Source organism: Phallusia mammillata, chromosome 7 (genome assembly GCF_965637545.1).
Source record: "Phallusia mammillata chromosome 7, kaPhaMamm4.hap1.1, whole genome shotgun sequence".
Lineage (NCBI taxonomy): Eukaryota > Metazoa > Chordata > Ascidiacea > Phlebobranchia > Ascidiidae > Phallusia > Phallusia mammillata.
The window spans coordinates 24412723-24438141 of NC_137258.1; the positions used below are offsets into that span (position 1 = coordinate 24412723).

The following is a 25419-nucleotide window of genomic DNA, read 5'->3' on the forward strand; positions in this document are numbered from 1 at the left end:
TTCGCAACGACGTCACCGATTACTTCAAAGTGGATGTGGAAATTTCCTGTTCAGCTCAGTCAATGTTGTCACGTTTCTTCCTTGCTAACAGAACCAAACACAAAGTTCAGTAGACTTTTTGCACCTGCCTGAAAAAAACATAGTTACTTTGGTTCTGTATTTGTCTAGTATGTTTTAAAAACACTAGTTCTACCCGAGACTAAACTGTAATGCAATTGGGTGGAGTGGCTGAGCCTTAGGTCACTGATGACAGTATGGGCATTTGCCAAAATATCGGACAAAAGTTGTTTCCAAAACTATTTGAAACCATTTTTCATTAATTTAAGTAAATTGTTTGCACTGTAAAGCAAAATATGATCATTATTTTTTCCAATTGAAAATCTATCTAAAAAGTTAAGTGAAAGGCATGTGTTTATATTATCTGAATGTATAAAAGTTTCATAGTTGTGACCTAGGATTAAATAATTTGTTGTTTCAACATCATAGGTACATTGTCAAAATTGTATTAGTAAAATATTTTAATACTGCGTACTGATAAGGAAAATCCGATAACTACAAATTGTGGAATAGGAACAGAGGACCACAGAATGGATGACTTAGGTAAGCATTTAGTTACCAACTGTTTGGCTAGATTGCTAAACCCCTTCATAACTATATATCTAAATTAGGCATATGGCATATTTCGTCAGTAACATAATGGTGGACTATGAATCATGTTGTGATTGAAGGATGCATTGGTGTATGCTGGGGTTTTAGAACTGCCCATATAAGTGCAGCGACATGTAATAAACAAATCATTGTTTCGTCACATGACTACATGTTTGGTTGCATATATTGAAATGTTGTTTTAAACAACAAAACTTTAAATTATTATTAGAGTAATCAGGTTTTTTTTTAAGGTTTGGTTTGGGTGAACGCTAAGTAGTTTTAAGAGACCGCAAGTGTTTCATTTAAATACCAAAAAATAGCCATATTTGCTTAAATAGCCATTTTGGGAAACCGCTGGAGAAATTTGACCGTTTCGGTCCCCCAAAACACCTTAAAAAAACACTGAGAGTAATGAAAATTAACGTAACCTGTTTTAGTACCACAACCAAACATACAGAGCTGGAAATAAATGGTGTCAATAGTTTATGTAAGCACTTGCCTAAATGTTAACATCACTATATCCAAGAACATCAAAGTTTTAAGTATTATCAAAACTCATGTGTTTCAGAAACATTAAGATTTTAGTCCCATCACAAAGGGATTTTTGTGTCACAATGGGCATTCTTTGTTGTTTACTCTTGGCCTGCTGGACAAACAAAGCATAAAGGCTTGCTCTTATTGTTCACGATAAAAGGAGTTATGAGACTGTAGTTTGGTTTGTGTTGTCATAAACACAATGCTTGGACAATTGTGACATAAAATGCAACAAAACACACATAAAAAAGGACCAGCATGTATTGTTGTGTCCACATAAAAAGAAAATTTCCAAATTCTGTTGTTTTGTTACGCTACAGTAGAAACAGCAATGTTTTTGGGATGTTTTTTTATAGTAACAAGGATATAAAGTTACATTTTCAACCAAGCTTCCTTAAATATGATTTTTTCACATAAAAATAAACCTGCGTATTGCATAAATATATGTAAAGAGGATACAAAATCGAGAAAAAGAAAAAATATTTTTTATGTGTGAAAAACGTTTCCAAATAGACCACCACTGCTACAGTTTTTCTTAAATTGGGTTTCATTTCATTGCAACCAGCTCAGTAATTAAGGAGCACAGCATTGCATGCGCATTGGCCAGTGCCAGGCTTGGAACAGCCCGCCACGCATCAACTAGAATTGTGTCGTATTTTGGTTTTGGAAAAGCATAGTCTTGTGGCTTCGCTTGAGCAGACACGCGGCATGCAGACCCACTCCGACGGCGTTTGAGCCTTAAAAGGATTTTTGCTGTTAATCTGCGTATGCGAGAATTTTCCTCTTCACTATGACGTCATAGAGACGATGTGCGCCTTCGCCGGGCGTACATGAATGGCGAAGTTCGGTGGAGGAATTTGTTTGCATCGGGCAAAGGCACGTTTCTTTGCGCTCCCGGCGCTAACAGAGGCCAGTTCATTTCATCTTCCGTTAGATGTTTATCATTGTGACAGTTTGCGGTGGAGAAATATGCAGAAAAAAACAGATAAAAAAACAGTTTTTAGCGTTTTTGTGAATTTTGCTGACTTCTTACGTTTCGTGTGTGAGGTGCAGTTGTATTGTTTTGTTTGAGATTTAGTGACTAAGGAAACAGTTTTAAGGTATATATTTTTTATTTTATGGATTTGTTTGTTAACAGGATTCAACGCATATTTATAGAATAGTTGTGATATTTTCACCAGTATGATTGAAGCAAGGTTAGCGAGAGATTTGGCGATAAATTTGAGCTTACCGTAAAGGTGTTGGTAAAGGACATCAAATTTCCGTCAAGACAGAAATTACTTCATTTTATGGTGAAAAAACTACTTAAGTTAAGTTTGTCACGCAACTTTGGTTACACGAAGCCTTTGTCAAAAAAGCCAGGTTAGCGAAAAACGTGAGTTTGTCTTAATCAGCAAATTAACATCCCATGTAGACAAAACTTCCCAAAGCGTGTTTTATTTAAGGTGATAACCTTACTTGTACACAACTACTTTGCTAGCCCAGTGTGAAAGCAAATTAGGCAACGCACGCAACTCGATATTGTTACGTCACAAACAGAGCTCATTATTGGCAACAATGCACTTCCGCCGGCACGCGATTGATTGTGAGAATGGCGGCGGAACGATTTTCTCTTAATCGAGGTTCAACGCTCGAACAAGAGCAAATCCCTTCGACAGTTTAAGCACCTTTGGCGCATGAAACAAAATTAGGAAATTAAATATTTTCACCACGTTTGCGCCAAAATTTTGTGCCCGGTAACTTGTCACGAATTGAGCCAGTCTTACCGGAAGCCTTTCTGAGTGGCGTATACGTCACAAAAAGGCCTTGTGACGTCACTTGCGTCGTGGTGAATTTTGGATGCAGGTTGGCTGATCGCCTAATTGGGTTTGTGTGCGTATTAAACCTGATATAACCTGATGCTAGTCAATCCATGCCGCGTTTAACCGTGCTGAAATCAACTGCACAGCATGACATTACTGCTGAAACCTGCGCTTGTCATTAAACGCTGATTTGATCAAAAGACCGAATTCCAAAGCGACCTTTGCTTTTGACCGAACTAAATGTCGCAGACCACAGGGTAATGGTCCTGGGATAACGAAATTGCGTTGACTGAAAGTTCCTTAGTCGTTGACTGGTTGTAGCATTTTAACTATCAGCTACAGTAACATATAATAAACAAACATCAAAAATACTTGTCTATGTGGATGCCGTATTAGTCATCGTTGTTTTGTCTTGATTTCTTGCTGGGAGTTACCCTTTTCCGAGAAAGACGGATGGAAGCGATTACAAGGAATTGTTGACGAGATTTTATTAAATTCCATTGAGCGTTTCAAACACGTTATTCCCACGAAAATTACGGGGTCAGTGAGTTCACCACATCAATTACATCACAAACTTTGTGTCTGATACTTCAACAAAGGGAGTGGGAATATTAATGATTACAGAGTTGGTTGTTTTGAGGACAAACAGTGATAACTTGCTGTTGTTGCTTTGCTTACAGTTTTTTGTTATTTATGAACACATGATAAAAAATAAGCAAAGAAACCTATAAATTAGTAATCAGTGGAACTTTAATAGACACTTTTATTTAGAATTGAATCAGATGTTTGTATTCATTAGAAAACATGTTATGTGATGTAACAAAGTTTATGAGCAGGAGAGTGAAACATTTCTTTATTAGGAAGCAACAAGTGTATTAGTATTGATCTTGTTGCAAAATATGAATGTATCGGAAACAGGGCTAGCTCAGCTCTATTCAAAGTTTCAAAATGACATTAAATGACTTGGACTTGTATCCTGTTATGTTGTGTGGATGTAGCATATGAAATGTGTTGAATGTTAAAAACTTTTCTCTACTGCATTGTAGGCGCTTACCTTGATAAATTTACTGTAATTTTTAAATTGTTAAATTGATTTTTTCGTCACTGATGATGTGTCTCAGACCTCCCGGTAAAATGTTTGAAAGTTTTTCTTATTCTAAAAATCAAAACTTGGCAACAATGCACTTTACCTTCCACAGTTTTTTAGACTTAATTCATCATGAATTAGTTCCTAATTTTTGTTTTATGGAATAAATACAATTTTATTGCACATGTTAGTATTGTTTTTAAAAAAATTGAACTATTTCATCACACTGACTTTTGGTCCTGTTCTTAACAAAAAGTTTGTGTAATTTAAGTGTTAAAAATGTAAGTTATAACTAGTTAATCAACAACTGCAACAAAGTAACTTACCAAAAATCTTGTTTTTGTGCAGATGCTTTGCTGCAAGACTTGCAGGCGACAATTCCAGCACAGACAACATACGGTCCGAACAAAAACGCAAATCACAGCGATGAATTTATCTCAGATAAAATTTCTCCAGTAAGAGTTTGTTGTGCAATTTTAAGTTTTTAAACTACTTCTGGTACAATATTGTATCTGTAATGGATTTGAAAAAAATCTTGATCTGCTTCTTGCAAAATAACTTTATACACAAATTAAGTCAGATTTATGCAACATGGTGACGCAGCAGCTATAGGTCTCAAAAATCAACTTTCAGACAATAGATAATGTCAGAAGAAATGATTTCCAACAACAGAGATATACATAGTAGCTGTAAACTTACTCCACAAGATAAACAGAAAACTTACATCCTGATCAGCAAACCAAGCTCAAACTTGGAAACTGTCTGTTCGCTTTCTATGCACTGCACTCGATGCATTGAAGGAAGTTCTAACTGGACAGACAAGAACAATGGCTGAATGAGGAAATGCTTGAGCTGGTTTGAATCAGGTGGCATCATGTATCAGTTTGAACTGTTAGTTACTGCATGGTGCAACAGATGCCATAAAATGGATGTGCTTAGATAAACCTTTGCTATTTCCTTAACATTTGCATCACAACCGGTTTATCTAATATTATGTGGGTTAATGTTAGTTAGGCAGTTCTTTGTTGGCTGAAGAACACTGCTGCTGCACACAGAGCTAAAGAAAAGATGATATTTAGGCTGAATACGGTGCATTAGTGGAACGAAATTTCATGTAGAATAGATTTGAAGTAGCAAAAGAGTTTTTTTTGCTGCACAAAGGATTAGAACTGGTTGCTTTGTATGGAGCTGCTACTACTTTGCACATAGATTAAGAGATTGGATTTTTGGACTGATTGGAGTTTAAAGTGGTAAAATTTAGGTTTAAAATACCCGAGTGATTTGCAGCATAAAGTTGGTTTATATATAGTTTATTTGACAGAAACGGCTGCCAGTTATGAAAGGCTGCTTTACTTTTTATGTTTGAGCCTTTGTAGGAAAACTTATGTGCTGACTGCATGGTTAGGAATAGGGCAGTGCTTAAATCTTGTTCTTAAACATATTTTTAAAAAAAGGCTGAACACTCAAGTCATTCGTTCTTCTCCATTTTTAAATCGGCTTGCACAATATAGACTAACAAGCTATGAAGTATATTATGTAAATAACTACTATTTCACTTTCATCTGGAAACTTATCTGCTTCTTGAAACAACCTCTCTTTGTTAGATATGTTTTCTACGAGTATCGTACTTTTGAAATTTTGTTATGTAAACAAAAACCTTTTTGTGCAGAATAATAGTAAAACAGCAGCAATGTCGGCACTGGAGGGAAATCTGAGTGAATTGGATTCTTTACTGGAAGATCTCTACAGCACTGATGATGCTATTGGAAAAAGTATGTCATAATAAATGCATGTAAATATTCAGAAAAACCCACAAAATAACGTAAACTATACTCTGTTTTACCTGATCAATATCTTCATAGAAAATATTATTATGTAAAGTAAATGCATCTTAACTGCTATATTTCTTAACATTTAGCCCTTTTTGATTGGTAAACCCACCAAACAATCACTAATACAAAAGTTTTTTCATTTTTTTAACTGTCAAATAAAAAACGGTTGTTGCTTCCTATTTTCTTTTTAGAATGCAGTGTTTTGAAAATTTTAAGTTTTGTATTGTGAAACTAAAACAAGTAAAAATGAACATTACCCAGATGTAATCAGGGCAGGTTTTCAATGGGTCCTTGGTTTATTTAAGTTATTTTTTCGAAAACGCTTCATCTTAACGCAACATCAGTGATTTGTGTACTTAATGGGTGTGCCTGGCAATATATTACTGCTGGTCAAAACTTGCTCTGCTACTGGTTGTACTTTTTATGGGTTAGTAAATCTACTTTCAACTCCTAATTTCATCTGGTATATATATGTACATTTTACAATAGGGACCCTCAAGAAATTAGAACAAATCTGTGAGTTTGACAGATGATGCATGTGGATGGCCATGAAATAGGATGTAGTATGTATATATAAAATGGCAACATGTACAAAAACATCTTCCTGGTTAAGGTAGCTTTTACTACTTATAATTTTTAATTTCATCTGATTTTTTTTTTCAGAAGCACCCGTACAGACGCAGCCCCCTCAGTTTCCGAGCGAACCAGTCATGAAACCTTTAACTCCACCACCGAAGAAAAAGACAGTGGACATCGATCATATCCTTGGTGAACTGGAAAGTGACTCCTCATCCCAAATGTATGTGTGCTAATCTTAATGACAAAAACTTAATTGAAAACCCTTTTTTTAAAAAACAGAAATAATTCATTTTGTGCCACCAAGGATAAGAAACTGGCTAAAAAATGAAAATATTTGATATTGATTATTTATGCATTATACTCTATGCCCATATTTATTCAAAAGCCATGCAAAATGTTGATACCTCTCTAAACTTTCTTTTAAAGATACCTGCCTAACAAATTCTATTGCTTTGTGTATGTTTGAAATTTTTATTGCAAAAGTTTGCCAAGTTGTGGACAAATTTCTTAAAAAATCATAGATGTTTTACCAACTGATTTATTGGCAAGGTTCGAAAAAGCTGTATCTTGAACCATAGGTGGATCATTCATGTATTACAGGCATTTCCAGGTTGCTTTTAGCACATAGGTGTTTCACTCCCACACTTAAGGTCCACCAGTTGAGTTCACTAATGTACAGGTTTTTGCCTTATCTGTGTCTTTTGTGGGTGGGGTTCTACACAAGCCACTAATTGTTGCTCATTTGCAAGCTTGTGTGTTGAAGGAAATAATTATGCCGGCACATCCATAGCTCCCCAGTCTGTTTAAAGCTTTCTGAAGTTGTAATTTCCTGCTTACGAGTGTCATAAGTAAACTTTCACTCTACATTCCAATCACTTGAGCTCAGACAGTTTGTCAATTACATTTCCAGTTTGTGTAAATATTTACCTTTCCTCTACTAAATGCTGGTCCATTAGAGTTTTTAAGGGACAGAATAATATTAAACATAAAATATTCATGAGAAGTGAATACATATAAACATTTTTGACAGTTTACCACAGAAATGAGCATGTTTATTTGACAATTATATCTAAGGTCTGTTTTGTGTTTGAAAGGCAATTGCAACATAGCAAATAGACTAATTTCAAAGTTGTTTATCATTTTAGCATATATATATACACTATGCAACTTAAATACATCACCTAACTGTAGCCATTCTGCTTGTAAGGTAAAGTCATTTTGGTCACCTCCGTTTTAGTCTCTGATTAATTCCCCACACCTGCTTTCAATTCACAAATTCCATATTTGTAAGTTTTGGTGACCTGAGTATTCAGACGTCAAACTCCAATCACCAGGAAATTCCCAGTTCGATGTGTGATGTGTTTCCTGTCGTAGGCGGAATGAAACAGTTTTGTGTAAAACAAATTATTGTGTGAATGAGTGATTTTTACGTCACAACGCTGTAGTAAAGGATTCTGGTTTATAAATTGCAGTTTGACTGACAGAAAAGTGTCTATTGTTGTTAGAAACTGTTGGAAGTTTTTGTCACAGAGATTTTAATGTGAAATAGTTTTGGCAAACCATTGAGTTCTGGCAAGATGAATTTTTTCAAATTTAACTTTTTGAAAAGGTAAAACAGATTTTTAAATCAAAATGAATAACTTTCTGAATATATATATTTTTTGATATGTTTCACTTATTATGGGTCCCCTTCCCTGAAGGGGACACATATTGTTTTTGTGTATATTTTTTTTTTCTTTTTTTCTTTCTAACGCAGATTTGTTCCCACGTTTTGGTCAAGAAAGAATGGTTCAAACCTTTTCAAATTTACACACATTACAGATATTGGTCTAAAGATGGTCCATGTGAATTTTGACCCCGTTTGATCCCTCGGTTCACCCACAGCCCCCCAAAACGTGAAATTTTTAGCGCGGATTTGTTCCCACGTTTTGGTCAAGAAAGAATGGTTCAAACTTTTTCAAATTTACACACATAATAGGTATTGGTCTAAAGATGGTCCATGTGAATTTTGACCCCGTTTGATCCCTCGGTTCACCCACAGCACCCCAAAACGTGAAATTTTTAGCACGGCTATTGTTCCCACGTTTTGTTCAAGAAAGAATGGTTCAAACTTTTTCAATTTTACACACATTACAGATATTGGTCTAAAGATGGTCCATGTGAATTTTGACCCCGTATGACCCAGAGATTCACCCACAGGCCCCCGAAACGTAAATGTGTCTAACGCTCGTTTGGTCAAGAAAGACACTGTAGGCAGAAGTACCAAGAGAGTAACTCACTGGTTTACGATAGCGGGAGGGCTCAGCTTGACGTCGGACAGACGTTTTACGAGACATCGTTTCAGTGATTAGAAATCAGCTGTTTTGCACAACAATGCTATGTCGTTTTATTAAGTTATCACTCACATTTTTAGTTTTGGCGGTTTTACACCTATGACGTGATTTAAGCCTAATAACCGTGCTTCGGTTTTGTATATGTCAAGAAAAACTTTGTTAATAAAAGTTAAGATGAAAAAATTAACTTGACTTTTTTGCCAAATAAATGTTTTTTTAAATGCTCGCTGTCAGGTTGGCCGCCGCATGATCACGGGTTACTTAAGGTCAACTAGTCGGTATTACAAACACAGCTCAGAACTTTCTTCATAACGTAGCGTTTTTTTAACAATCAATTTAGGAGTCAATACTCAAGGCATGTATAAATTAGGCTTAACAGTATTGTTGAACACGAATGACGGCGTGCTATTGAAAACGGTGTCCAAAGGCCAAACAGTCGTTTGGCGTGTGCACCCTGAGAGGTTACTACAGGTCAATGGTACTCATTTTGCGAAACAAAGTTAAATGAAAAACAATTTGTTATGTATACACTTGTAGCAAATTGCTTTTTAATTTAAAGTGTCTGTAACACAACTGTTACAGCTTTCTAGAAAAAAATGTGTTTGAAACCTGACCTTGGACCACAATATCTGGGTCAAAGCAAGAGAATCAATTGAAATTATTTTTTTTGTTCTTTTTTAAAGTTTTTGTAATTATATGACAATAATAGTGCAAAAAGAATACGAACAATTTTTTTTATTGTTGGGTTAATGCTTTCTAAAAATTTGTCCTTAAGAATGTAAAAATCACCGCAACATTTGTTTACCGTAAATCCGCACAAACATGCGTGTGGGGACCCATTAGTTTTTGTTTACAAAAACAATCATATGTGTAGATCAAATGATGTGTATAGTAAATTGGTAAATATCGTATACTATAGAATATATAAAATGGAAGTATATCAGAAAGCCACTCTTCTAGTATTTGTTGCACTTTGCCCAAATTATGCTATATTTTTCTTGGTGTTCAGAATTATATGTTTTGTTATGGGTTTTAATATTTTGTTTGTGTTTCTTCGTTCACAGGAGCAACAGCCATTCTCCGAAGAAACCCAACGATTCTCCCACTGCATCAGCTTCTTCTGCCGCACAGCAACTCGATGATCTCATGGCATCATTGGTGGATTTTAAAGTCCCCCTAAGGGTAGGTTTTAGGTTGACATTTTACAACATATGTAAGGTTAAGGCCGTTATTGGTGTTTTTCTAAATGCATTTTGCCCAATTTGTCAATTATTCTTTCACTAACGTTGCTGTTAAATCCACAAAATACAAGGAACTTGCAAAACTGTACTGGATGTTATATTTTTATAAAACCAGTATTGCTCACCTAAGCATTTTTTATTATTATATTTAATCGTCGTTTCTATGTCCAATACGAGATGCCTTCATCAGGATATAAACGTTTGAAAAAAAAAAATTTAGTTCTATTTATAGGGTTGTGTTTTAGGTAAATTATTCTTTTAAAGCTCCTGTAGCATATTTGCATGTTTTGGTATTATTTTTTTACTACTATTTTCTATGCTTCCAGGACTCTGACAGTATTGCAAGCGACAAAAGCGATCCTCCGTATGCAAAGCCTGACAAATCAAGATCCCATGCAATCCCAGTAGTTCAGGACGCACCTGTTGTACAACAAGCGAACTGTAAGTGACCAATCAAATAGTTTTCATGCTACTTACTCTCTATATATATGTTTTGGGTGCAATTAACTGCAACAAGCTGTTTATGGTGTAGTTTCATTGTGTAGCACATTTTGTGTTGTAACTAGTTTTAAGCTTTGTTTACATTTAGATTTGTTTTAATGAACAGTGGGTAATTTTTTGTTTAATTTAACTAGTATTTTTGTTAGTTTCAGTTTTGTATTAATGGCTGCAGAGAATAAGTGTTAGATTGTTTATAGCTATTATACGAACATGATGCAAACGCGTTTAGCCAAATAATTCAGCTGTTGCATAAGTCCAATCAAAAAACAAAAACCAAACTCAGAACTAAACATTAAAAAACTAATCGTGTGAGGTTTTTTGGGGTAAAGGTGGCTTTAATTTACCCTACATGTATATCATACTACTCCCTGTCAACATGTTTGCCACCGCTCATATTACTTATGCATAACTTCCAGACTGTAACCTGTTGAGGCTCATGATTCTTACAAGTGTTGAAACGTTCATACATACATGTTTGACATTATTTCCTGTCTATAACCGATCTCTGATTCATAATAAACCTGACTGCATCCGAATCATGCCTGGCCTCCGTGTTTATAAATAGATGAATTCATGTTTTTTATTCACTGCAGTCTTGGATCAGTCATACAATGAAGCTTGTGCAAGTTTTGCTACTGAAATTAATTATTTGGCATCAACTAGTTTAAAATTTTGATTTTTTTTGCTTATTTATCAAACTAACCTAAAAGTCATATGAATTAATTTGCAGACATTTGTGTTTATAATTTGCTGTTTCCGGACACAAAGTTTGATTTATTATTTCTTTTCTCCTGCTACTGACAGGAATCACTACCACAAGAAACAACCAAAATCCTCCACAAATAACCTAAAACACATTTCTCTTCACATCTTTGTTGTTTCAAACTCCCAAATTCTAATCAATTAAAATTCTTTTGCATTCCATGTTAAAACACAAAATTTTAACAAACTGCAAAAAATCCCAAGCAAGGGTGCTGTACACTTGAAACCTCAGGAATTTTGAGAATCTGGTAAACCCTAATATTTTTCTCAATAAATATGTTTACACATTCTTCGCAGCCAACGACCTTGACGAGATGTTGAAGGACATGAACACTGATTTGGTGAAGCAAGGAATCGTTCCGGCATCGAAAGGTTCGTGTGGAGCATGTGGAAAACCTGTTATGGGGGAGGTATGTGTTCGAATATTTTCAATATGTTTGTTTGCATTCTTCGCATGTTTATCATTATGGGTCCCCTTCCCTGAAGGGGACACATATTGGTTTTACTCGAATTGTTTGTTTTTTTTTCGTTTTTTTTCTTCCTTTTTTTTCTTCCCAAAGTTTGTCCAACTCGTTTTTCCATCAAATGTTTGATGGATTTGGCTGAAATTTACACAGATGGTAGATATAGTTATGTAGATGTGCATCCCACTTTGTTTTTGTTGATAACCCCAGTATTTACCCCGCTAGCCCCCTAAAATGGGTATTTTTCCCCGGAAGTTTGTCCGACTCGTTTTTCCATCAAGTGTTTGATGGATTTGGCTGAAATTTAAACAGATGGTAGATATATTCATGTAGATGTGCATCCCACTTTGTTTTTGTTGATAACCCCAGTATTTACCCAGCTAGCCTCCTAAAATGTTTTTTTTCCCCGAAGTTTGTCTGACTCGTTTTTCCATCAAATGCTTGATGGATGTTGCTGAAACTTATACAGATGGTAGATATATTCATGTAGATGTGCATCCCACTTTGTTTTTGTTGATAACCCCAGTATTTACCCCGCTAGCCCCCTAAAATGGGTGAGTTTTTAAACAGTGTCAGAATTGGCTGAAATTTGGATTTTTTGTATAGTATGCCATTTATAGGTGTCGATTGTTGTGTTCAACCCTGTTGTCCTAACATTTACCCCACAAGCCCCTAAAGCAGTGGTTCTTAACCTTTTTGGTGTGGTTTCCCACTAACGTCAATCACCAACTTCGAATTTCCCCCTCTGTTATTTTTAAAATCATGTTTTGTGCCCTATGTTAACAAAAAAAATATATTTTGAATAAAATAATTTTGTGGAGCGATTTGGTCTGGACCCTAAAGGTATACTGCAATCTCATTTGGTTTAAATTGTGCTTCTGTGAGAGATTAAACTTTTTGGAATACTGAAGAGTCTGCTCTGCTTGCATTATTCATTTATTGCATCACAATCAACAAAGGAAAGGCTTTTATTCGCGCACAACAGCAAAGTCATAGTGGGTTTCAGTCTTATCTGTGATGTAACAAACGGCCTTTGGATTTGTATGTGTCTTGTAAACCTTTGTGAAATTAATCTTACATGTCATTGCAGAAAATTTTTAGTAAAGTAAATTTCAATGGTTAATTCAAAGCCGGATTCGACCCTCGAGCGCGAGTTTGCTCTTTTCAAGCTTACATAATTTCCCTCCGAAAACATTAGTGGGAAATTTCCCACCGGTTAAGAACCACTGCCCTAAAGTGTAAAACGTATTTGTATGTTACTGGGCACCACAAACAAAAGATTTCTTTGGAGCAATAGTGTTACAAGGGCAAGCAGTTGTATGTTGCTTGGTGGACGTTTTTGCGCCATGGCAGTTAGGGGCTTGTTAACAGCCCTATGACGTCAGAAACAGTAACGGTTGTTGCTCAAAACACCTCTAGTGGTCGAAATTTTAAACATTGGCGGATTAGGCTGAAATTTTGCAGTACTGTTGATTCAGTCATTGTGCTTTTTATATGTTTTTTAGTTTGTGTGTCGAACCCAATTAGTTGCCCTACTAGCCCCCTAATATGGGTCAGTTTTTTAAAACGTTAAATAGGACATACTTCAAACAATATCTGGGGTGAATCTAATTTTATAGTTTGTATTCTACATAGTATTATTATTTAAGCCCAGTGCCGATCACTGTGTTTTACCTTACAACACCCGACTTTCTCATGGTTATCTCTTGAATTGCATTATCTTCAACTTTGCATGTGTGGGGACCCATGAGTTTTTGCCTGCAGAAACGACTAAAGTTATAAAAGACGATGGCTAATATGGGACCCAATACAAAATAAGCATAGGAAATATATTTATGTTTTAAAATAGGTTATAGTGTATATGCAAGGGCAATATGTGCTAAGCCACTCTTCTAGTTTCAACTGTAACCACAATATGTGAAGTTTTGTTGTGCTTACAAAACTATAATTCAAGATTCTTTTTGACAAGTTATAACTATAATCAAAAAATAGAAATCACATTGTGAAAAAATATTTCTAATGTTATATTATTATCGGAAAAAATGTTAATGTTAAAGGGTGAATACAAAATACAAATGTTGATAAAACCAAGAAAGAAAAAAGGATGAAAATTTACCTGCCAATTCGTTATCTATTTTACCTGCAGATGTAGCTGCTTAAAATGTTGTTTTGCAAACTTCGTATAGTCCCAAAACAATTTAAAATGCATCGGTAAATTAAAGAAAGTTGTCTAATCCGTTAATTTTATCAGTCAAAATATTTTGATTTTACTATTTGGTGTCCAAAAATTTGTGTCAAAAAGAATTACAAAGAACAAAAAAGATATGTTGCTAATTTTGTAAACTTTCTTCTGAAAAAACGTTTTAGAAATGTACTGAGTTTAAACGTAACACCTGAATAACCCACAGTTTGTGCATCCTAAAATAATTCCCTGAAATTTAACCATATTTACCAGTTTCTTGCTTGAACTTTGCAGGTCACAACAGCCCTGGGCAAAGTTTGGCATCCAGAGCATTTCGTGTGCGTTGTATGCGACGCCGAAATAGGAACAAAAACCTTCTTTGAACGCGAAGGAAAGCCGTACTGCGAGAAGGATTACCATAATTTGTTTTCACCCAACTGTGCTCATTGCAACCGCCCTGTTCTTGGGGTAAGAAAAATATGATTGTTTGTGTTTCTAAAATAAGAATATAAAAAAATAATTTTCATCTCAAGTTTTTGTGTTCAGTTTTACAGTGAAAAAGTTGTGTTCATACTTCAAAATAATCTGCCTAATTTGGAAACAACAGTAAATATTTCAAATAATATAGAATTATTTTGTTCAACTTGTCCCTACTTGTAAACATTCCACTATTGCATTGTCTGATATTGCACCCAATAATGTCCATTGTAAAATCCATTGCTTCAAAACCTTTGTGCTGTTGTTTATGACTTCAGTTTTCTTGTAGCATAATTTTACATAATACTAAATATCTTTTACAATTCCCTGATGTAAATGTCTATTGTTGACCGAGCTGTGACATTATCAAATTTCCTATTTTACCATATGCCAAAACTATATGTGCCATTACAAGTATACTTTCAACAGCATATATTATAAGACTCACAAAATATCATGTTGTTGTGCATAATTGAGGTTAATTAGGGAGTAATTATGCTTAGTATTGTGGCATGGCTGTGTGGGTGGGAGCCTTTTTATGGCTTGTTTATAAAATAACAAAACTGTATCAAGCATTTATTGCACATATATGATTCCTGGCTGCAATAAATGACAAGTCAGGGTTATTAATTTGAAATACTAAATTGGTTAATTGTAAGGTGTAATAAAAAAAAATAAGCTGTATTGCAGATTAATTTCTTAAAACAAATCACAAATAAACTTTGTTTTTTTTAACATTTACTGGTTGGATTAAATATTTGATGTTAGAAATTAATCCAAGCCAATCTGAACGTATAAATTGTTTCTTTTGTCCTATACAATGAGTTTTCATTTCCAGCAATATTAGATACAGTTTGCCAACACCTTGTAGTCGATCAAATTATATTTTGTACACAGGTCATTAAGTTTTCTTTATAGTCTCAAAATATGATTCTTGAAATACTTTTAAATGTAGCTGGAACAAATTAGTTATTTTTCTATTTACCTTTTGCACAATTTTGCCCTTGCACAATTAACATATCTTTTTAAATTTCCAGCAATGTGTGACTGCTCTTAACAAGACGTGGCATCCAGAACACTTCTTCTGTGCGATGTGCAGTAACTTCTTCGGTGACGATGGTTTCCATGAGTTTGAGGGAAAACCTTACTGCCGGGCTGACTACTACAACATGTTTGCACCAAAATGCGGGGGTTGTTTGAAACCGATTCTATCCAACTATATCTCGGCGCTGAACGCTCAATGGCACCCCGAGTGTTTCGTCTGCAGGGTAGGTTGACTTTTCTAGATTGTTTGTACTAAATTATTCAACATATTGTTTCTAGAAGATAATACACAGAGCTATATAAAGCTGCAACGTTCTATTGGTGGTACCAGTTTAGTTTATTATTCTAGGTTATTCACAGTGTTTTTTTAAGGTGTTTTGCACCTTTCTCCAGCGGTTTCCCAAAATTTGGACTTGCAAATATATGGCTATTTTTTACACTTGCGGTCTCTTAAAACTACTTAGCGGTCACCCAAACCAAACCTTAAAAAAAACCTGGTTATTCATAATTTTTAATGTTTTTGATGTTATTTTATTGTATCACTATAAATGTAAAGATTCAGAAACCATGACAATGTTGACATGAGACAGTAAGAACAAATGAGCTAATAAAATTATACCTATCAGAATTGCAATTTCTTTACATAAGCCATTAGTAGGGAATGCTTGCTGCCGTGTTTTTTTTGCTTGTAAATAGTGATATTACTAGGAGTAAAATAAGTGTTTGGTTTGGTGGGTTATCATGATTGCTTCATAACTAAAAACAGACAAAAAAATGTTGTTGTTTTTGTCAGTACAAAATGTTGAATACTTAACTGTTAATTATAAATAACCATGAACTTTCATAGTTTATCAAGTCAACTTATCAACTTAACCTGTTTTACATAGGAGTGTCTTGCCCCGTTCACAAACGGAAGTTTCTTTGAGACAGACGGCCAACCATATTGTGAAGTTCATTACCATCTACTGCGTGGTTCGCTCTGCTCTGGTTGTCAGAAACCTATCACTGGTAAGGTTGAAAATGTAAAATTGATTCAGTAAAGCTTGTTACAAATACATTGTTGATTATTTTGTTGTCTTGATGCCACCAACTGTTTATTTGCTTATAGTTAGGTGTATATTGTTGTGTAAAGTATTGTGTGTTACTTCAATAAACAGTATTTGCTGTCAGTCAATAGATATTTCTCTTTTAAATATTTGTTTTCAGCTGGTGTTTGTGTATTGGTTTCAAAAATGTTTTTTTTAATTTTGATGCTGTTGTATTTAACACTTTTCTGCTTTTTTTCAGGTCGTTGCATTACAGCAATGGGCAAGAAATTCCACCCCGAGCATTTTGTCTGTGCATTTTGCCTCAAGCAACTCAACAAAGGCACTTTTAAGGAGCAGAATGAGAAACCATATTGTCACCAGTGTTTCGCAAAACTTTTTGCTGCTCCAAACATGGGCTAGTGTTTCCCATAACTTTTTGTTGTCTTTCGGGATTTTGGCCTCGTTGATTTGAAAGGTCGATTTGCACAAGATGCCCTTCAAGGGTATTTTTGGAGGTCGAACTATTTTGAGCGTTTTCTGTTACAAATTTGTGAAATATGTTGGACAATAGAAACATGGGTTCTGAAAGCAATTATTTTGGATTTGGAAAATATACAAAAAAGCATTAAATTTACACTGGACAAGCTAATTAAGAGAAATCCCATTTTACAGCTTGGCGCAAATAAATTTTTCTTGTGGTTGTTTATGTCCTGTATTTTAGTTTTTTCTCGTTTTGGTTTTATATACCATGTGGCCTCTGTTTGTTATTGCAATATATGCTATACAAATTGCTTTTCAATGTTAGTTTGGTTGTTGCATTTGTGTCAATGCCAGTTGATGATTTTCGATTTTTTTTGCTGTTTTTAGCAGTCCATGCTAAATGCATAGGAATAGCATACATGCATGCATTTATTTAATTCATCAAATGACACAAATTTGCACTTGTTCGTCAAACTGCCAACTACAAATTAACATCTCCTGCTGGTGTACATGGAAATATTGTTTAAAATCAAAATAATGACAAAAAAATTAAAGATATTGTGTTGTAAGGTGCCCAATTTAACAATTGCTTATAGTAACACTTTTTACCACTTACCAGATTTTGGAGATAAAATTTATGCCTAACCTTCCCTCCAACATTTATTTGAGCTAAATACATTTAATGAGTGGTTTAGTATTTTGTGACTTTTTTGTTTACTACTGTTTATATTCTAATAATGAGTGCCCCCCAAATTTCTACTGTCTGCTGGTACCAAAGAATGGGTTACATGGCGGCAGTTTAACCTGCAGCAACAAAATACCATGATTACTTTGTAACTTCCTAATAAAATAAAATGTTAGAACCAAAAGTACATTAGTTTAATTAGTCTTTCACCAATTTAACATAATTATGCCAACATTTCAACCTTATCGTGAAGTATATCTTCTCTAGTACTTTACATTTTAGTATTTGCAACATTTTGTGGATTACGTTTCACTCAGCCTTTTTTTTATATTGACTCGCTTGTGTATTTTGCTTAATTTCCCGCAGGTGATTTTTGCTATACATACTTGAAATAATATTAATGATGACACATATAATGGAAACAGTTTAATTCCTCTTAACCTACAAATAAAAGCAAACTGCTTCTACAATGTCTTCGTGTGTGTATTTAAAAAAGACCAGGACAGATAAAATACAATGAACTTTGGTCAACATAATATTTGCAAAAAGTTAAAAAAGCTGGTTATGATAAAACAACTTAGTTTGCGAGCTAGTGGTTTAAGCAACAAGTAACAAAGTTCTATGTAGTATGCAATAACAACTATTGCTTCAAAATTAGTCAGTGTCAAAGACTTTGTCATTTCATAATGTAAAATCTTGTACATTTTCAAACCAGATCCAACAGGTGGATTATTTTATGTATAATGAGCAAATTCATTCAGCACATAGAGGGTAAAAAAAATTAAAACATAAAATTTGATTTTAAGACCGGCCCTAAAATTTACAAAAGTGCAAAACGCGGAAATATTCTATGCTACAAGTTATTTACGACCCTGGTTTCATGGCCTATTCCATTCAGCCCAGCTGACAACGAACCCAACACCTCGACTTGACAAGCAGACCATCAGTTTATGTGCTTCCACCGATAGTTGCTCATTCAGTGACTGGAGCATAATCGTTAAATCTGTCTCGCGATCTGTGTTTTGAAACCAGTTTCAGTTTAAGAGTGTTTACAGAAAGCTCTCCGTCAGTTTCAAGATGAAAGTTGTTGTCGTTCGCCTGTAGGATACAAAAACTAAAATTAAACCTAACAATTTTTCAGCTGCAAAGAACATAGACTTATAACTGGGATCAGTCCAGCATTCATGGCATACACATAAATCAAAGTAGCAATTTATGCTAGAAAAACAAACTCCTTTATGATTTTCAAACCTAAAAACACACAATACAAAAAAGAATCATGGAAATAAAGGTTGGCTACAAGAATTTTTTTATAAATTAGTTAAAGAACAAATTTACTAGCAAAACATTATTCATTACCCTTTTGACACAACCAAGCAATGAAACAGGTTGCTGGCCAGATTACCATAATTAGCAGCATATATATTAACTTACTAGTTGTAACGCAGCAGCGAATTTCCTGCATATCGACCATTTGTCCTCTCCCTTCACTATATCGGTGAATAAAATTTCCTCTCCAACGTTATCAAATGCTGAGATTACTTCATCACCGTATTTGTGGATGTCAAACTCCGGTCTTTCCTCCTAAATATCAAGAAAATATCAACATAAACAACATAAGACCGTCTTTCAGTGCAGGACTGCATTATGTCAAGGAATACAAAGTTTATCAACTGACAACTGATCTTGCAAACAATCAAAGTTTCCTAACTTCACCCTAACCTAGGTAAGACAAATCTTATACTAAAAGAAAACTTGATTTATCCAATTTAATTATGGCATTTGTTTACATCAGTGATTCTCAAACGCGGCTTTCAGGTCTGCATGTGGCTCCCAACAACTTATTTTGGGGCTCGCACCAGACCTCAGAAACCACCGAACATTGCTATTTTAGCTTTCAAAGTAATAATCTTTAGTGATTTTCTCAAGGTTTCGTTTTTTTTGCGGCTCCCTAACACTTAAAAATCTACCATTTGGCCCCGACCAGGGTTTTTTTAAGGTTTGGTCAAAACACCTTAAAAAAACACTGGGCCCCCAACAATAAAAATAAAGTTTGAGAACCACTGTTTTATATTTAACAATTAACTACATGTGTCCAAGAAGTGTCATAAGATTGCTACTTTATCTTATATCTCTTGTCGCTAGTTGTACTGATGAGACGCTATAGGTTTAAACAGTGTGAACTATCTGTAGCTTATATAGGATTCATGTTTTTAATAAAAAAAAACTTGGTTTCAGCATTTAATTATGACATTTGTTTACATTTTGAGATGGTGTAAGTTGAAACACTGAACTACATGATTACAAGCAGCATGAGCATAAACTTGACACAGTAAGAAATGCAAAAACTTACAACAATTTTACATCTAACAAACTGTAGCTCATAGAAACACCAGAATTGCTTGGAAACTATGTCCTTGCTCTAAAACTGCTTGCAAGCTTTCATGCAGTGATAAGATTTTGTTGAAAATGCTTACATGGTTTGTCATCACTACAAATTTAGGAAAAAACATAAAAATTGTTTGAAAACTACTCACTTGTTCCACCAAGTAAGGAGTGACACTTTGTTCCCACTGTTTCACTCGATGTGCGAGGGAAGTTTCTTCAACAAACAATTTTGCCGAGGTGTAGAATTTGTCGATGTGGTGTCGGACGAGATCTTCGTAAGTTGAAATGTCACTTGGCGATATTTCTTCACTTCCAACTTCTTAAAAAATGTAAAATAATAAATGAATCAGTAGAACTTAAAAAATCTAAATCGCGCAGAATCAACAAAGTATGTCACAACAATTATAATACACAGACAATTCAGTTAATTGCAAATTGTGTTTTGTTTCATACTGAATTACCAACTGCAGCTTGCCTTTAGTTAATCAAATATTCCAGTTAATCACAAAAATCCACAAATTGGTTTCCATTAATCAACTATAAAAGCATAAGTAACCATCTTTTTCACCATAATGTCATGTACTGTTTTTTCGTAATATTATTTATCTTGACCGACAGGATATGTTGAAAAATGTTTTCACAACGTTTTCATGATTTAGCTGCACAATCACCAGCCACTACCCAAAGCTTTTCACCGTGTTGTCTTTCATGGTTCACATTTTCTCTGACATCATCAACGAGGTCATCGAAGTCAGGTACATCATCATCATCGACATCATCATTGATGACATCAGGATCTTCAAACACATCACCCTCTTCTGCATGCTCCAAATCTGCACAACATGACAACAAAACAATCCTTTATACTCAGATAGTAGATCGAACGGGCGATCCCCACTAAGAAGCTGACATTAGTGATGGGACGAGTACCCGGTACTCGGTATCGATGGTATTGAACGGTTTCAGTGGTATCGATACTCGTACTCGGTATCGAAATATTTTGTCTCAGTTTTCGATACCAACGTGCGAGTACCGAAGGCCGATTTACACTATAAGAATACGGGCAATTTCTTGCCAATATTTGCTTCGGACAGCACAAAATCGGGAAAAAGTTCCGCAAAGTTACGTATATTTTTATGCGCTATCACGTGGTGATTACATTTTTTTTCGGCATGTGTGTGTGCACGCCTGTACCCCGACCATGGCAGATGAATTAGCCAGTGATATACAACTAAGTACAACACTACACTTAAATACTCGGTAATCGTACTCGGTATCGAAGGTATATACATGTGGTACTCGTACTCGGTACTCGCTTCAAAACCTGGTATCATCCCATCACTAGCTGACATGTGCAGCATACACGGCAGGCAACGGATTTTTTATAACCGTGTTTAAGCTGCCTGGTGTGCACTATTGTCCAGGTTAATATAACACATCTAAAGTTGTAACATATTGAAATAATCCAACTGGTTTAAACATTTTGAACTAACTTACCAGGTAGATGATTTCTTGGTATAACATGAGCATTACGTATCTAAAAACAATTGTGTAAGATCATTAGAAAAGTATTCAATAACAATAAAATTGTATTCATGCCAAATCAAAATAAAAAAGCGAGAAGCTCAAATGGACAATAACATGTAATATGTTTTAATAAAGTTTATGTGTCACCTCTTTCCACAATTGCGTTCGAAGTTTCTTCTCAGTTGTTACAGCTCGTTTGGTGCACACCTGATTTCCTAAGATTGAAAATATGAATTAATTTACTCAGCACTGCTCAACAAAATACTTCATTATAAGTTGTTGTGTGAAAGAAGCTGCTAAAAACTACAAATGTTTGACAAGACACTGATTAAACGGAGAAATCTCGTTGATAAAGCGGTTTGTCATAATTTTTAGGCAGTATATAACCAAAAGATGTGTCAAGTTGTGGAAAAAACAGAGCTCATTAAAATCACAAATTAAACAAGTCTGACAACCACTATGAAAACACAGCTGAACATTTCAGTATTTCTCAAATTGACAAAGTTACTCATTTACTCAAACAATTGCCAGAAGAGTTCTATAAAATTGAACCTTACTCAATTGTTTCAGAAACTCAGAAAATATCAGAACAGGTTTTTCCGGAATGTGTCTCTTCCGTTTCCTTGAGTTCAGTGATTGTGGAATTCTAAATGGTTTTCCTTTCGTGAAAGGTCTGGCCGACCAAACTTGATTCTTTTCGTGAGGATTCAGAGGAACTACTTCTGTTGGGTTTTCCTGTTGAACAAAAACCACATATTAAACTCATGTTAAAGACAAATTTTTGTGAAAAAAAATAATGGAAAAGAGGATTAAACCTGGACTTCAGCAAAAGATTCTTAATTGTGCAAAAAAATTTTTCATGAAAGCTAATATAACCCAAAAGGCTACATAATAATCAGCAAAAACTTGCCTCAATTAAAGTTGTTACTGCAACATTTCTTTTCCTCATTTCTCTTCTATTCACCTGTGTGAAAGTTGAATAATAATAATAAACATACTGGCAACAATATTCCATTCTGCTCGAAATAGGTTTTTGGAAAATAAATCAAAACATATTTGTAAATTTAAACTAACCATTGGATTTTCATATAACAATAACTTTCACAGCTACTAGTGATGGGATGATACCAGATTTTGAAGCGAGTAGCGATACCAAGTTTGGCAGGTATATAAGTTGCCCGTATTTCGTAGAGTATTGATACCACGGAAATCATTCGATACCATCGATACCGAGTACCGGGTACATCACTAAAAGTTACACCACTTGTGGCATTTTTGACAATCATCACAATATTGTATTGTGGCTGCCAAAAATCCTATTCACCTGTTCTTCAACTTCGGTGATGATTTCATCGAAAATCTGTTCCGCCTCTTCATTTCCACTGGGAGCAACTTCCACATCTTCAACATCATCAAGGATGTCCATCATAGAGTGATCCTGGATGTTGTCATTTACCTCCACTTCTGTGTCATTGTCTTCAAAAACAGGCACATGTTTTCAATGTCTTAGTGTTTCTGTAATACCTCGGAATAACCATCTTTCAAAACTTAACAAAAAAATGGGAAAAAAACAAACTTTCATACAAAATAGTTAATTTCCTAAGTCCAACTGACAATATTTCAACTGTTTTTAACAAACAAAAACTATTAAATGTTACCTTCTTCTGTTGCTTCAACGGATCCAATTGTTTTTTCAATATTGTCAAATTTATTTACAAACACAGCAATCCCACTGGCAAGTATAGTGGAAAAGTCACATTTTACATCTCCATAGTACGTCATCACTTCGCCCTTTGCACTATAAATAAGTGGATATGTGGTGTGTAAAATATATTATGGCTGCGTTTGTTCAGAATTGCAATCAATATCTGACGTGCTTCTTCAAACAAGTTTTGAAATACATTAAACCTATTCTAAATTAGTTTGGTTTGGAACAAATTGAGAAGCTTATCTCATAAAAAGCATATTTGTATGAAAAACTTATCCCTGTCAGAAAATCCACATTTTTTGAAACTTAAACTTTTTAATTAAACAAATCAGAAGCTAAATTTTGACCGAGTTTTAACCGAAGGTGAATATCTAGATTTGAAAACACGTCCAATTCGAAGATTATAAACTGCAACTGTACATCATGTTTTCTTGTTGTACACTACATTTGTAAAATTTGAGACGACACCAAAAGTGTCAAAAAACTAACTGTGATAACTATTTGCTGGCAACAAATTTCAGTTCTTACTTTAACAGGGGAGTTCCCCTGCTGTCGAGGTTGCTCCTGTCAACCACTTCGGCCGGTTTCCACATCGGAACTGAAACCTCGTCACATCCAACCAACTTCTTGCCTTTCTGTCCAATCTGAACTTTACAGTACTGAAAAGTGGTAAAAAAAACATGTGTATGTCATTTTTCCTTTCCAAGTCAATGATTGCTTTGAAAGAATACTGGTTCTAGGCTTGTTAATTGTATTTGACCCATCACTGTGAAAGTTGTTCAAGTTCAAGAATTGTTACAAGTTCACACACACAACTTAAAAAAGAAAATGATAAACAAAACATGTCAGAAAGATGCTTTTTTCTGACAAAAATATTACAGCTAAATAATAAAGCAATTGAAAGCGAACAAAGTTGGCTGCAAAACATCAGGCATTGAATAGAGAACAATTGGGGGGAAAAAGTAACAAAGTGATTATTTTCACAGGATCCTACTTTGTCATCATTTTCATCGTGATGCTGGCGATCGTTTGCAGCAGCCGCTGGATTGTTTTCATTTTCCTTGTCATGTCTGAAGATACACAGAATTGATTTGACAACAACACTGATTTAATGAGTACGTTTTTAACTGACCGTTGTTTATTTTTGCCAACAATTAAATCTAAACCAATTTTAACTGAAAAGAAAACATAGTGACATGACGGCCGTAAATAACCTTTCAGTTTTTGGATTGAAATGCCTCCTAGAAAATATAAGTCAATGAATACAATCTCAAGATTAGGCTTTGTCAGAGTTTTAACAAAAAAATGTAAAAAAAAAACTATTTTAAGTAGATTTCGACACACTGAAAAAACACACTAAAGTTTATGACATTAACATGGTTGATGTTATAATATTGGCAACTTACTGATTTTTACTAATCATTTCTAATGTTTTGTGGACAAGTGAATGCAGATACTCCACTTTTTTGCCCCACACACATGCAGTGCCTTGAATTAAGTACGATGCTTCGGCAAAGTTTAGGTTGGTTTTTCCACCATCAAATGTGAATGTCATCTTTTCCATCTAATTGTAAGAAAATAAATTTACTTTTCCCACAAAAATTTTAAAAACTTGCCATGGTAATGTAAAAACTTAGGTAAATATATGAACTAGTAAGTAAATACAGAATAAAGACTCTGTAACTACACAACATAAAGTCTTTGATTTACTGGACACTAAAAAGTCAAATAATGACAAGCTAAACAACTTTAGAATGCAAACCAATTGATCAATAGTTTATTGTTTTCATTAAAATCCCAGTAAAATACAATAGCCAAACTGAATTTAGTTACTAAGTACTAATTTTAACAACCAAATGATGTGGCAAAAAATTGTACAAGACCTAAAACTGCAAACAGAATAATAAACAGCAAACGCATTGGACTCATAAAGGACACAATTGGAGGATTAAATATATAAAATTTATTTTAGCACACTTACTTCTTCGAGGTAATCCTCAAGGACGTTTGCAATGTCAATATTCCAGTTTTTCATGACGTCTTTGATCGGACGCATGAGAAAGTCGTATTTATGAACACGGTCCATGGTGATAAAATTAGTCACGATATATAAAATA

General features: G+C 34.6%; 2 protein-coding genes across 5 annotated transcripts; one reads left to right on the top strand and one right to left on the bottom strand.

Moving 5' to 3' along the window:
- Window positions 1–471: 471 nt before the first annotated feature.
- On the top strand, window positions 472–18149 carry LOC145237237 (paxillin-like). 3 transcript variants are annotated; one of them, XM_080100033.1, is made up of 11 exons: window positions 472–600; window positions 4420–4526; window positions 5741–5843; window positions 6567–6702; window positions 9880–9997; window positions 10383–10497; window positions 11617–11729; window positions 14260–14433; window positions 15480–15710; window positions 16374–16494; window positions 16774–18149. In XM_080100033.1, exons 1-11 carry the CDS (start codon window positions 588–590, stop codon window positions 16932–16934), a joined length of 1392 nt encoding a protein of 463 aa, XP_079956159.1. In that variant the 5' UTR covers window positions 472–587; the 3' UTR covers window positions 16935–18149. The 3 variants fall into 3 exon arrangements, with proteins under 3 accessions (XP_079956159.1, XP_079956158.1, XP_079956157.1); XM_080100032.1 differs by lacking the exon at window positions 472–600 and adding an exon at window positions 4068–4113 and having other exon boundaries at window positions 6570–6702; XM_080100031.1 differs by lacking the exon at window positions 472–600 and adding an exon at window positions 4069–4113.
- Window positions 18142–25397, bottom strand: LOC145237235 (condensin-2 complex subunit H2-like). 2 transcript variants are annotated; one of them, XM_080100030.1, is made up of 14 exons: window positions 25284–25397; window positions 24709–24866; window positions 24297–24372; window positions 23831–23961; window positions 23253–23392; window positions 22919–23070; window positions 22505–22558; window positions 22152–22329; window positions 21742–21809; window positions 21565–21604; window positions 20763–20900; window positions 20217–20383; window positions 19114–19263; window positions 18142–18777 (listed from the first exon to the last, which is right to left on the bottom strand). In XM_080100030.1, exons 1-14 carry the CDS (start codon window positions 25386–25388, stop codon window positions 18652–18654), a joined length of 1683 nt encoding a protein of 560 aa, XP_079956156.1. In that variant the 5' UTR covers window positions 25389–25397; the 3' UTR covers window positions 18142–18651. The 2 variants fall into 2 exon arrangements, with proteins under 2 accessions (XP_079956156.1, XP_079956155.1); XM_080100029.1 differs by having other exon boundaries at window positions 20217–20386.
- Between the last annotated feature and the right edge of the window lie 22 nt (window positions 25398–25419).

Bases quoted from the DNA above. Each gene is read 5' to 3' on its own strand.
- LOC145237237 (XM_080100031.1), top strand. From the start codon at position 4,092: ATGATGTGTCTCAGACCTCCCG. The intron at 10,498-11,616 runs GTAAGTGACCAA...CATTCTTCGCAG, and splicing joins TGTTGTACAACAAGCGAACT to CCAACGACCTTGACGAGATG. The intron at 14,434-15,479 runs GTAAGAAAAATA...TTAAATTTCCAG, and splicing joins GCAACCGCCCTGTTCTTGGG to CAATGTGTGACTGCTCTTAA.
- LOC145237235 (XM_080100029.1), bottom strand. From the start codon at position 25,388: ATGGACCGTGTTCATAAATACGACTTTCTCATGCGTCCGATCAAAGAC. The intron at 23,393-23,830 runs GTAAGAACTGAA...ACTTATTTATAG, and splicing joins AGGGGAACTCCCCTGTTAAA to TGCAAAGGGCGAAGTGATGA. The intron at 18,778-19,113 runs GTAAGTTAATAT...TGTATCCTACAG, and splicing joins TCGCTGCTGCGTTACAACTA to GCGAACGACAACAACTTTCA.